Here is a 12,947-nt window from a genome sequence, read left to right on the forward strand (position 1 = left end):
TTGCCTGAACAAAACACTGAAAACATGAGGGAGAAGGAGAAATAGAGAGAGGGAGGGTAAAAGGGAGGAAGGGAGGGTTCCTTATAGGGGATGAGTATTGGAGTAGAAAATAATTTCCTACTATATATTTCTTTCTTTTTGAATGTTAATGTATTACTTATTTAAAATAATTTTTTAATGTTTATTTTTGAGAGAGAGAGAGAGACAGCATGAGGGGGGCAGGAGGGTCAGAGAGGGAGACACAGAATTTAAAGCAGGCTCCAGGCTCTGAGCTGTCGGCACAGAGCCTGATGCAGGGCTCGAACCCACGAACCGTGAGATCATGACCTGAGCCGAAGTCAGAGGCCCAACCGACTGAGCCACCCAGGTGCCCCAATATATTTTATTTTTAAAATAAAATAAAATTTTAAGTTATTTTGTAGTCACTTGGGTAAATAAGCAGGGCTCCAAAGAGCCTTCAGGTTGGATAAGAGCAGGCCATGTCATATCAACATCTTGCTTTCTCTGGGAAGGTTTCTGGATAGGAAGCTCAGGATTGTACACTAGGTCCAGTGTCTGTGGATCGTATCATTTGGGTAAGGACACTCACCAGAGATCTGTGAGCAAGTTGGAGAGTCTAGGCTGGATGCCAGGAATAATAGCTACTGTGTATAATGATTTCTGACCAGTGATTTGATATTAATCTTAGAAACTTTCTAAGAAAAAAGCCCTGCAGCTTACCATTAGCTTTATGTTATTTTACATTTAATAAAGAACTTGATTAAAGAGATAGAAGACATACCTATCAATTATGTACCTAATACAAAGTTGGAAGATATAACAACTACATTGGACAATAGAATCAGGGTCTAAAACAATCCTTACCAATTGAAGCAATGGAGTGATTCTAATGAGATGAAATAACAAGGCAAGGTCATACACTTGGATTTTTATTTTATTTTAACAACTTTACAAGCATAGTTCTGGGAAGGTGGAGATTTAAAGCAGCATAAGTGGAAAAAGTCTCAAGTATTTTAGTGGTCAGTTAACTCAGTATGAATATGTAATGTAATGTGGCTGCCAAAAGAAAAAGAATACCATTTTTAGCTACATTAATAAAATTAATAGTAGGTGATAGTACTCGTCTACTCTGCAGGAGTCCAACGACACCTGGAGTATTAACTGGGGCCATGCTTATAAAAAGGATATAGACAAAGCAAAGCATTTTAATGGGAGCAGCCAAAATGGTGATGCAACTAAAAGACGTGTCATTGAAAGTGGGTATATTTAACCCATTTTGGCGACGTCATATTCCATTCTATGTATATATAACATTTTGTATATCCTAATGGACATTGGGGTTGTTTCTGCTTTTTGGTATTATGAATAATGCTGCTAAGGACATTTGTGTTCAAATTTTTGTGTGAATATGATATTTAATTTCCCTTGGGTATATACACAGAAGTGAAATTGTTGGGTCAAGTGGTAAGTCTACTCTTTGAGAAAATGCCAAACCATTTTCCACAGAAGCTGCACTATTTTATATTCTATCAGCAATGTATGAAGGTCCCAGTGTCCACATCCTCGCCAACATTTTTTATTATTTCTGTTTTTAATTATAGTCATCCTCGTGGTTGTAGAGTGATATCTCATTATGGTTTTGATTTGTGTTTTCCAAGTGATTAATGGCATTGAGCATCTTTTCATGTGCCTATCAGCCATATGTATATGCTTTTTGGAGAAATTTACATTCAGATCCTTTACCAGTTTTTACATTGTGTTGCCTTTTTATTGTTGAGCTTTAAGGCTTCTTTATAGTCTGGATACTGGATCCTTATCATGTGTATGATTTGCACATATTTCTTTCCCCATTCTTTATGTATGTATGTGTGTGTGTGTGTATGTATGTGTGTATTATATATGTATGTAGATCATATATGTATATATTACACATATATGTATATGTGTGTATATATTACACATATATGTATATATGTATATATACATACATTATATATATGAAGTTTATTTATTTATTTTGAGAGAGAATGAGCATGAGTGAGCCAGGGAGGGGCAGAGAGAGAGGGAGAACGAGAATCTGCCAGCGCAGAGCCTGATGCAGGACTCAACTCTGCAAACCATGAGATCACGACTTGAGCCCAAATCAAGAGTCAGATGCTTTACTGACTGAGCCTCCCAGGAACTCCCTATATAACGTTAGTTTAAAAATAAGGTTTAAAATAACAACTCAAACTCCTTAGACTTATCACTGATTAAATTGTAAAATATAAACTGATACGATCTGTAATTTAACTGAACATTTCCCACTCCCCTAAAAATCAGGTTTTGACTTAGATTCATCATATAGACTTTTATCTCAATACCACAAATAATAATTGTAACCAAGGGCATCAAGGTATCTTCCCTATATCCTGTCTTTTCCTGAGGCCTTGAGCTCCAATACCATGTGGGTTCCATCCCATACCTCTATGTCCATTTCTGTTCTCCAAGCCTAGGACCGGGCTTGTGATGAAAGTCGGGGAATCTTGGACCTCCTCTGGCCTGTTAATATGGAGAACTGAGCAGTGTACCCCCTGTGTGAGTCAGTCTCACTTTGCGGTAAGATTTTTCTCCTGACCTTTTCTGCATTTCACATCCATTCAAATTGATCTTCTCCATCAGTTACAGACTAGTGAGGTTTTACTGTAAAATCTGAGATGCTGCTGTATCATCAAGTCGTTAAAAGTGAGTTCCATCGTCTCTCTCCAAAGAGGAGATCTTTTCTGCTTGGACATATCTCAGGAACTCTGCAGAAGACAAATGAACAGGAATTTGGGCTTGAACTGATCAGCAGACAGCTTGGCAACTGTTCTAGGATGCCATCTGCAGATGTTAATTATCCAGTGTGGGTCTTCTAATAGCTCTTGACCTCCTCTTGGCTCTACCAAATGCTTTTTTTCCTTCCTGATTTTTTATTATTCCTCTTGGGGTGAGACAAATCAGAGGTAACACTGCTGATTCTTTTTCAGCCAGTTAAATGTAGATGAATTACTAATGTGGAAACATTAGTTTTTCATTCGTCTTGTGAACATTTGGAGAACATGATCTTCTGCTCTATTTTGGCTTCAAAAACTTCTCTCCAGTTCTTCCTACTTCCCAGACTGTGTAAACGAAATCAAGTTTTTGAAGAGTTGGTGATGAGACTGAAAAGCAGCGGGAAGAACAGGCCTTGTGACATGAACCCTGAAGTCATTTTCTGTTGTGGAGGAACTTGAAGAAGAGAGACCGCTTTTCTGCTTCATCATCTCCCTTGTCTGTTATCCAAAGTAGTTGCTCGAAGCCTTTTATTTCTCTCATCAAGCTTCTTTCTCATTCCCTTACACTGCAAACGTGGTCTTGCTCTCTACCAAAAACAGAACAATAGATCGGAACTCAATGAAATTCCCTTTTCTCCAGCTGTAAACCAGTATGCATATCCATCTTTGTTTCCTTCCTGCTCTTCTTTCTAAGACCAGTCCCTTTAACAGTGCTCTCAGTCCCTGCCCCTTCTTCCTGCAGGACTTGGTTCCAGCAGTTATCCTTTGTCCTCTCCTATATGCTAAAGGTTTCTGCTCCTGGCTGCTTCCACTCTCCCAGGCTCACTTCTTTCGCATCCTAAGAATTCCTTCTCTCCATGCTGTTCCTCTCTGAAGCACGAGATGTTCTAGAGGACTGATTTGTAGTCACCAGCTCTATGTGCTCAACTCTTTGCAAGTCCATTTCTGCTCTCCCCACCACCCCCATCCCATCCCTTCTCTGAAACTGTTCTCTCATAGGGCTCCAGTGACTTTCCACTGTTAGTTCCAGTGTCACATTTCTGTTTTTGTCTACCTTTCTGAGGCAACAGTCATTCTTACTCCTTCACTCAGTGGAAAGTTCTAATGAGTTTTAACTTTGATGCTCAGAGTTCAGGTATATTCATTTGATACTATGAGATTTTTTTCTTGTCTTGGTATATAATTTCAAATTAAAAGAGACTTTATTTATCACTCTAAGCAGCCAAATCTCTGGTTAGTGTGGTGGTAGTTACCGTTTTTATGGTCTAAACTGCCTTGTTTGTATGGTGACTCATAGAACCACTTCTTTTTCCACTCCCCTCTTCCCGAATTTTTTTTTTTTAATGTTTTTACTTATTTTTAAGACACAGAGAGACAGAGCATGAGCAGGGGAGGGGCAGAGAGAGAGGGAGACACAGAATCTTAAGCAGGCTCCAGGCTCTGAGCTGTCAGCACAGAGCCTGACGCGGGGCTTGAACTCACGGACTGTGAGATCATGACCTGAACCGAAGTCGGATGCTTAACCGACTGAGCCACCCAGGCGCCTCCTCTTTGTATTTAAATTATCTGTGCTAATGGAACTGACTGGCTCATTTTGTCTGTATTGGTATCTGTAACTAATACTATATTTCTCTACTCTTCTTTACAGAGAGACCTGTCGGGGCACAAGAACATTGTGGGCTACATTGACTCCAGTATCAACAACGTGAGCAGTGGTGATGTATGGGAAGTGCTCATTCTGATGGACTTCTGTAGGGGTGAGTATATGACCCATACCTTAAGCTCGCATTGCTCTGGAACTTTGATTGTCAAGGGCATGGGGGTCATTTCAGTTAATGTGCACTGTGCCCTAATGTATGTTGTTGTGGTTTTAAAGATGTAGAAACTGTGAGGCTAAAAGATACAGAGCATGCTGTCACGTCTTGGTTATTCTTATGGTGGCAAACAATTTGAAATGGTGGATAATACAAAACTCCCTTTTTGTTCGATTTAGGAAGGTTTGGTGCTTGTGTATGAATGAGAAAGGATGAGGGGGAGAATGAATGTGTTATTTGTGATGCTTTAAAACAAGTGGTGAAGGCACATAATAAAGACCCAACTCCAGATGGACTGAAGAAACGATTCAGCCTCTCAACTCCCTCCCTCCTCTGTTCTCTTCTCCACCCACACCACCTTGTGTTGGGGAGGGGGTGGGTGGGACATAATCCTTTTCGTCTAATGGAAATGACCTTTCCTTTCCTCTCCTTGCTTGCAAGCTGTAATTGCCAGTGAGGCTCCATTCACACGATGCTGCAGTTACCAGTAGAGTTAAGTAGTTGAAAGCTTGGAGTTTCAAGCCACATTTATCTCCGGAAATCCAGACTGTAGCATGAATTGATTCAGATTTGACTGCGTTTCAAACAGCCAGCCTGGAGGTTTGACTTTTTTTTGGCTTAAGCAGCTGCCACTTATAGGCTTGGGTCACTGTCTCCTGTTTGGTGCCCTGTTTTATAATCATCCTTACTTCCACTGACATTTTCCTTGCCTTTAAAGATACTGACCATAAGTTAAATATGTTGTTAACCCTCAAAATGTGATGTTAATCAATAATTTTAGCCTGTCCTGTAAGAACTCTTAAGCTGATTTTATAAAATACTACCAAATTTGAACTTGACAGTTTGTTTCATCCTGTCTATTCCCTTTTGGGTGTTAAAATATTTAGAGACGTGGCAGTAGGAGCATCCAGGGATCTGGATAATTTTGTAAGTGAGGTCATCAATCTTACTGTCCTGGAGAATAAATGTTGGGGTAGCAGTTCTACATTCTTGGCAGCAAGTAGTTAGTGAAGCCAGAGATACCACGCCATTCCTAAAGCACAGGCTAAAAAGCTGTCTTCTGGGGCGCCTGGGTGGCTCGGTCGGTTAAGCATCCGACTTCGGCTCAGGTCACGATCTCGCGGTCCGTGAGTTCGAGCCCCGCGTCAGGCTCTGTGCTGACGGCTCAGAGCCTGGAGCCTGTTTCAGATTCTGTGTCTCCCTCTCTCTCTGACCTTCCCCCGTTCATGCTCTGTCTCTGTCTCAAAAATAAATGAACGTTTAAAAAAAATTTTTTTTTTAAAACATTTTTTTTTCAACGTTTATTTATTTTTAAGACAGAGAGAGACAGCATGAATGGGGGAGGGGGAGAGAGAGAGGGAGACACAGAATCAGAAGCAGCCTCCAGGCTCTGAGCCATCAGCCCAGAGCCTGACGCGGGGCTCGAACTCACGGACCGCGAGATCGTGACCTGGCTGAAGTCGGACGCTTAACCGACCGAGCCACCCAGGCGCCCCCCAAAAAAATTTTTTTTTAAATAAAAAAATAAATAACAAGCTGTCTTCTTCTTGCTCTTGGAGTCTATTATGTAGTCTGATTCCTACTAAAAGATATGACAGGTTGAACCTTGGGGCCTCATCTCATACAAATGGGGACAGTAGACCCAAGTGGTTATAGCAGGACCATATTGTCGCTTCTACTAATCTTGAAGATGTAATGAAGGCAGCTCACGTCTGGAGTGCTTTATAAAATAGACTGTTTTTGATGCGTTAGAAGAGGCACTGGATCGCAAGAAGACAAACATGGGCCCGGGAACCAAGACACTTGGGTGCCTCGGCCAGCAATCAGCTCTGTTACCTTGGGCCAGGTTGCTTCTCTGTGGAGAGCCGTTCATTGTCTTGGGTAAGTCGGGAGTCTGAGTGTTTCTAACTCTCCCTTGCTCTGTGTCCCCTCCAGGAGGCCAGGTGGTCAACTTAATGAATCAGCGCCTGCAGACAGGTTTTACAGAGAATGAAGTACTCCAGATATTTTGTGACACCTGTGAAGCTGTTGCCCGCCTGCACCAGTGCAAAACTCCTATTATCCACCGTGACCTGAAGGTAACAGGCCGCACTGTTTCATGAAGTGTGTTCAGGGTATTTTCCATCTGCCCCGGGGATGGGGGAGATGCCTTGGGCATGTGAGAGAAGCTTCAGGCATGGAAACCTTACATGTCTTACATTCTGCCTGGGGAGAGAAAATAGAAATTAAAATAAAGAAAGTATAAAACAGGTATCACTTTTATTACTTAGGTAGTCTTTAGAAATTCTTTATAATCATCTGCCTGAATACATGCTGTTCTTGTTTTTCCTGATAGAGTCCCAGTTTTACTTTTCCAGGGTTATAGAAAATAATATGCTCATTTAAATGGTTTGTGAACAGTGATGCTTGGTTTTTAAAGTCTCTCTTGTATTTTGCAAAATCCATTAAGTTATTATTTAAAAATTTTGTTCTACTAATTACCATCTCCTTGTAGCCAGCCTTTCCTATTCTAGTCATTTGACAGCGTTTGTTGAATGGCATTGGCACCCGGTTAGGATTCACTGACATGTGCCATGTACCCTACTAGACGCTTTATGCGCACTCTTTGGAGGAAGATGTTCTTCTTTACATTGTATAATCAAGGAAACTCAGGTCACATGACTTGACTGAGGTCATACAACCGGGAAGGAGCAGCACCAGAATGTGAAGCTAGCTCTTCTGATTCTAAATTACAATTTCTTTTCATTACCCCTGTGTTTTGAGAAACACGCTTCATGGCTAATAACTTATATCAGCAGCCCCTGGTGTACTTGTTAAGTGCAGGCTACTGGATTCTGCACTGAATCTGTTGGGCTATAATTTTTATGGTGGTGTCAGGGAAGCCCAGGAATTCATAGCTTAATAATCGCCCTGGGTGGGTTTTGTGTGTTTTAAAGTTTGAGGAACACAAGGGGCATGCCAGCATTTCTGTTTTGAGGGATTTTTTTTTCTTTTTAGCTTTTTTTAAAAAATGGAGATATAGTTCATACACCATAAAACTCACCCTTTCGAAGCATACAGTTCAGTGGCTTTTACTGTATTTACCAGGCTGTGCAACCATCACACTATCTGACTCCAGAACATTTCGTCTCCCCAAAGGAAACCGTGTGTATCCATCAGCAGTCACTCTTCACTCCCACCTCACCTCGGCCCCAGGCAAACACTAATCTGCTTTCTGTTGCCTGTTCTGTGCATTTCATATAAACGGGCTCATTCAGTAAGAGGCCTCTCGTGTCTGACGTCTTTCACCAAACGTAATGATGTTGTCAAGGCTTATCAGTGTTGCAGGGTGTAGCACCACTTCATTTCTTCTCATGGCATGATATTCACAGTGTAGATAGACTACATTTTGTTTATCTGGTCACTGATGGACATTTGAGTTGTTTTGACCTTGGATATTCCGAACGAGACTGTGAACACCTGTGTACCTGTTTCAAGTGGGCACATGTCCGTTCTCTTGAGCATCTACCTAGAGGTGGAATTGTTGGGTCGTGTGGTAACTACGGTTAACTCCCTGGGGAACTGCCAAACTGTTTTGTAGAGTGGCTGTGCTGTTTCTCTGCCACCAGCAACACATGAGGGTGCCGTTTTCTCCACATCCTCACCAACCCTTACCGTCCTTTTTTATTTTAGCCATCCCGGTTAGTGTAACGTGGTACTTACATCGCGGTGTTTCTGTAGTAAAGCAGTGAGCTTAAGGGAAGATAGGTACATAACTTCAAAAGCCTTAGATAGCCCCCTCCAGTGTCCCTCTACCCACAGTCAGCCCTTTTTCTAGTAGGAAAGGGAGAATACATTTCAGCAAGTATTATGAGCCTAGCAGAGTACAAGTACATAATTCTGTGGAACGGGGTACAGTAACACGGTATAATACGGTTCCTACTTCCCAGATGCTTTGGTATCGGTGACAGGATATAAATGAAACAAATGAAGTGTTTAGATTTGAAACAGAGACAGGTGAAATACAGAACTTTGTAGAACAAAGTGATGAACAAGCAGAGTTATCAAGCTGCTTAACGTACGATCGGGTAGTGGGACCAGGTAACGCAAGTTGGGATCTTCTGGAAAAGTGGGATTTTACAGGCTTGTGGGATTTAAGTGGTCACAAAGAGGACGAAGGACATGTCAGGCAGAGAGCAGATGCTGAGGGCTACCTAGAGAAGGGGACAAGGAGGCCTTAGAGCATGCGTGTCCGTCTCCAGGCACACCTGTGCCACAGCAAGTGCCTGCCAGGGCATGAAGGTGAGGGCAAAGGAAGGAGGCAGAGAGGGCCACTGAGCATCCTTGTAGAGAGTGCTGATCCCGTGTTCTCGAACAGAATCTTCCTTTATTTTAACTGGATTAAATGAGGCCTCAGTGATGAATCTTTTCATACCTGTAAATAACACCTACCTAATTTGCACATTCCCAGCATCTCACTGCTGCTGTGAGGCGGTTGGTTAAGTGTCGTCCAGTGATAGGAGCCTGAAGTACAGAGCTCAGGGTCTACCTGGGGACAGGAAGTAGGATGGGAGTAGGAGCCCCGGACTCTCTCTTCGCTGCCCTGAATGGTCCATGAGATATTTTAGCAGAAGAACGTGGAGCAAAGTGGAATTGGAGGAGAGGCTGCCACGCTGGTTCCCAGCTCATCCGTAGCCCTGTACCCTTTGACCCTCCTTGGTGCTCCTGAAAGTCAGCACAGTGCTGGCAACACACTCTGGGGCTCTGTAGTTGTGTTTTAATGCATCGGGAAGACTGTCAGGCCTGCTGCTGGGTTGCCGGGGGTGATTCAGGAGACTTTGTTTCCATTTCTCCTCTACCTTGGAAATAGGGAATGTAAATAGGGGCCCCTGAGAGGAGGCCTCGATTGTGATTGTTCCAAAAAAGTCCTGTGGCTGTTAATTGCAGTTATTGACTCCTGGTTGTTTTGACTGAAGGTTTCCCAGACTGCCCATATCTTATACTCTGTGCCGTATAGCTGTTTTGGTTAGCAAATTAGATTTTATTGATTTATACTAATATGTGCCCGGTGGGCAGTCAGTCCGTTTGCCTCCCGCACTGCCAGCCTCCTAAGGCCTGACCAAAAAGTCCCTGTGTACCTGTTGTTTGCCATCACGTAGTCTCGGACACTCTGAGCTACATGTCCAGCCACTACAGTCCTAGCGGTAGCCAGAGCCTAGAAGTTCTTAATTCTCCTGTTGGCCAGAGGAGGTGCTGGTTGCTGATCTGTAGTTGCTTCTCTAAGCAGATTTACATTTGGTAAGGAGGCACCATCTTGAACAAAAGTAAGTACGACATGGAAAGGAGCACAGGCCAGGCCAGCTGCAGATCCCCTTGTGGAGTCAGTGCCACCCTGGGTCTGCTTGTTCACACGCAGAACAGAGGAAAAGCCCCTCTTGCCCTGCCTGCCACGTGTGTGGTCTTTCTTTCAAATTATGTGCGGGAAATAAACTGAAAGCGGTCCCTATCCTGAAGCAGCTTATGTTATAAAAATAACCATTACCAAAGTTCTGTTCGTTATTGGAGGTCTTTCTTCAAATACGATATTTTAGCATATTAATCATTTCCCTGTTTTTGTTTAATTTTTATCTCCCTGAGGAAAGAAAGAGATCATTGCAGATCATGGGGTCATAGAGCTGGGAAGGTCACCTAAGCCAGCCCCCTCCTATTACCAATGAGGAATCCTCTGCCCAGAAAGGCTGTGACCTGCACAGCTAATTCTGTGGTCAAACTAGAACAAAGGCCAAGGGTTTTTACTCCCATTTTGGTGTTTGTTTGTTTTTGCTCTGTTATACCATGCTGTCTGTCCAGGCACTTAAGAAGGGGTTAAGATTTAATAAGTGCATTCAGATTGAGAAAGTCATGAATGTGTCCTCTTTCGTCAGAAAAGAGATTTTGATTTCGTGAAGTACAATAGGATGAAGATTCTTGTCCCATTTTTAGAATCACAAGTTTGAACACCTACATTTATCTAATCCTCCAAAATTTCTGGTGATTGAAATGCCTGAATGCCATATCTGTTTGGAATAATGTGAAGAGGAAGGGTCAGTAGGAGGTGGCTTTCCAGACCTTTTAGCTACAGCTGTAAGCAGAGTTCGGGAGTGACAGCTTTAATAACCCTCTTAAGCCGATGGGTTGGGAAATAAGGTCAGCAGCATTAAACCCTCAAAGAGCTGGAAGAATGTAGGATTGTAAGCAGTGGTGACCACCATTAGGCTTACATCCTAAGGGACTTTGCCAAAAACAGATCACTAGGAAAGTTCTCTGGAGCTTCCAGAAGATGATACACAAATGTCCAGTTGGTTGTCTCCCTTCCTCGTCCACCTTAATTCCTCTGGGCCCTGCTCTAGACCTGGCCTGAGTCGCCTCCCCTCTAGACAATTGCACCCGCCCTCGTGTTCTCCCTTCTCCTCTCTCACCATGCTAACCTTCCTAAAACACCTCTTTCCATCTGCTCAGTGTCTCCCTAGTGACCTTCCTCAGTCTGTCCTCTGTCAGCTGCTCTGGTCCTCTCTCTCCCTTCATGGTTGCCGGTGTGAACTGCCCTCATTCCTTGATGGCATGATGCGTATCAGTGCAGCGGTGAGGGTGTAGCTTCAGCACGCAGGCAGACTGAGCCCCATCCTGCCCTACCAGCCTAGTGACCTCAGGCATGTTAGGTAACTGGGCTCAATTTTCTCATCTCTTAACTGGGGACAGTAAGACTTTGTAAGAATTTGTAGGAATTTCATGAAATCCTGTAGGTAAAAGTGCCTCCTAGTGAGTGCTGCTAGTTGCTGATACGATTGTTATTGTCATCATTCCTGCTTCTCTGCCTTTGGTTCTATTATGAGTTTCACTCACCTAAGTCCTTCACTTCCCCAAGGCCCAGCAGTATCCGGCCTCCCCATTCACAAGGGCGCTAGCCCTTAGTATGCCCAGTCCCATGTCCTCAGCTTTCTTTGTGGCACCAGTGCCCAGCACAGTACTGTCCCAGCCAAGGTGGCCTGCTTCTGTGCCTCAGATGCCTCAGGCCTGCCCCCTCCTCTCCTCTGAGAGTGCCCCTCCCCCAGGGGGTCTGTGGCTGCCCTTCATTTGGGTCTCTGCTCACCTCATCCCAGTGACCTTTCCAACTGTGCCATTTGCAGTAGCATCCCTCTTCCCCTTAGATATATTTAACCTGTTGGCTTTTTTTTTTATAACAGTTATCACCACCTGGCAATTATATTTACTTCCTTACTCTCTTCCACTAGACTCTACATGACACGAGCAGCTGAACTTGGATTTGTTCATAACCTTATCTCCAGAAGCTACTTGGCATATAGTAGGAGTTCAAATGTGTGTGTGTCTCTCTAAAATGAGTGGTAATAACTTCTTAGGTTTATATAGGGAGACTTATAGTTTGCTCTCACATACATTCTCTTGCTTGCTTCATAAAAACCATGATAGAAATAGTATTAGCTGTACTTTGCAGATGAGAAACAAGCCCAAAGAGGTTTAAAGGTTTGTCCAAGGTCAGACATCTAAATAGTCCCTGAGCTTTTCTGACCTCCAGGTCCAATGTGGTTGCCGAGCACCAGGCTCTGTGTTAAGTGTGCTGGTGGTGACGAAGGGCAGCGGCCAGCTTGATCTTGGAGGTTTCCACGGGTGTTACAAGTCACAGGGACAGACTGAGAAGGCGCAGAGGGTGTGGCCACTGCTGAGGTGGCTGCTGCTAAGCGAGTTCACCTTCGCAGTCTCATGATCCTCCCAGCAAACCTGCAGAGCCACCGGAGCAGGGCTTATGGTTCTTACCTGCATTAGTATTTCTTTGATATTGATAAGGCTTTCCCCTACGTTGGTATTTCTGGCTTTAGGTCCACTTTTGTACACACCTTTACTTTTTAACTGCTTTTCCTGCAAATACAGTCTTGTGCAATGTTATCTTTATGGGAAGGTTGATAACGGTATAACTGCTGAGTGCTGCCACTCTGGAGCTAACCAGAAATACAAACCGAGTTTTTTAGGTGAGGGGGATAAAAAACAAGACAAAAACCCTTATGTGCCTCATCGTTATTCTGTCTTTTGTCTACTCAGTTTTCCTTCCCTCTGACCCCCTCACCCCCACCCCCACTGCCTCTGGCCCAACCCAGTGATTTTGGTCCCTGGAACTACCTTATTTGTATTTTGACGTGAACTCACTTAACAGTGTTTTAGAATGTACAATCTAGCATTAGAAGAATAGAAACTAATTTGGGAAGGGACTGAACACATATAATGGGAGATGCATGGTTTCACGTGAGACCAGGAAGGAAGATCACTGCTAATGCATACTGAATAAGGGATGGAAGGGTATCTGGTG

General features: G+C 43.3%; 1 protein-coding gene across 13 annotated transcripts in view; it reads left to right on the forward strand.

Moving 5' to 3' along the window:
* Positions 1 to 12,947, forward strand: part of AAK1 (AP2 associated kinase 1) — a 164,891-nt gene that overhangs the window by 88,608 nt on the left and 63,336 nt on the right. For all 13 annotated transcript variants that reach the window (XM_040458639.1, XM_040458644.1, XM_040458645.1 and 10 more), the window contains exons 4-5: positions 4,444 to 4,552; positions 6,545 to 6,687. In XM_040458639.1, coding sequence (XP_040314573.1) covers positions 4,444 to 4,552; positions 6,545 to 6,687 — 252 coding nt within the window. The remainder of the gene's footprint in view (positions 1 to 4,443; positions 4,553 to 6,544; positions 6,688 to 12,947) is intronic.

The sequence above is a fragment of the Herpailurus yagouaroundi genome, unplaced genomic scaffold (genome assembly GCF_014898765.1).
Source record: "Herpailurus yagouaroundi ecotype Mexico unplaced genomic scaffold, PumYag 221, whole genome shotgun sequence".
Taxonomy (NCBI): Eukaryota; Metazoa; Chordata; class Mammalia; order Carnivora; family Felidae; genus Herpailurus; species Herpailurus yagouaroundi.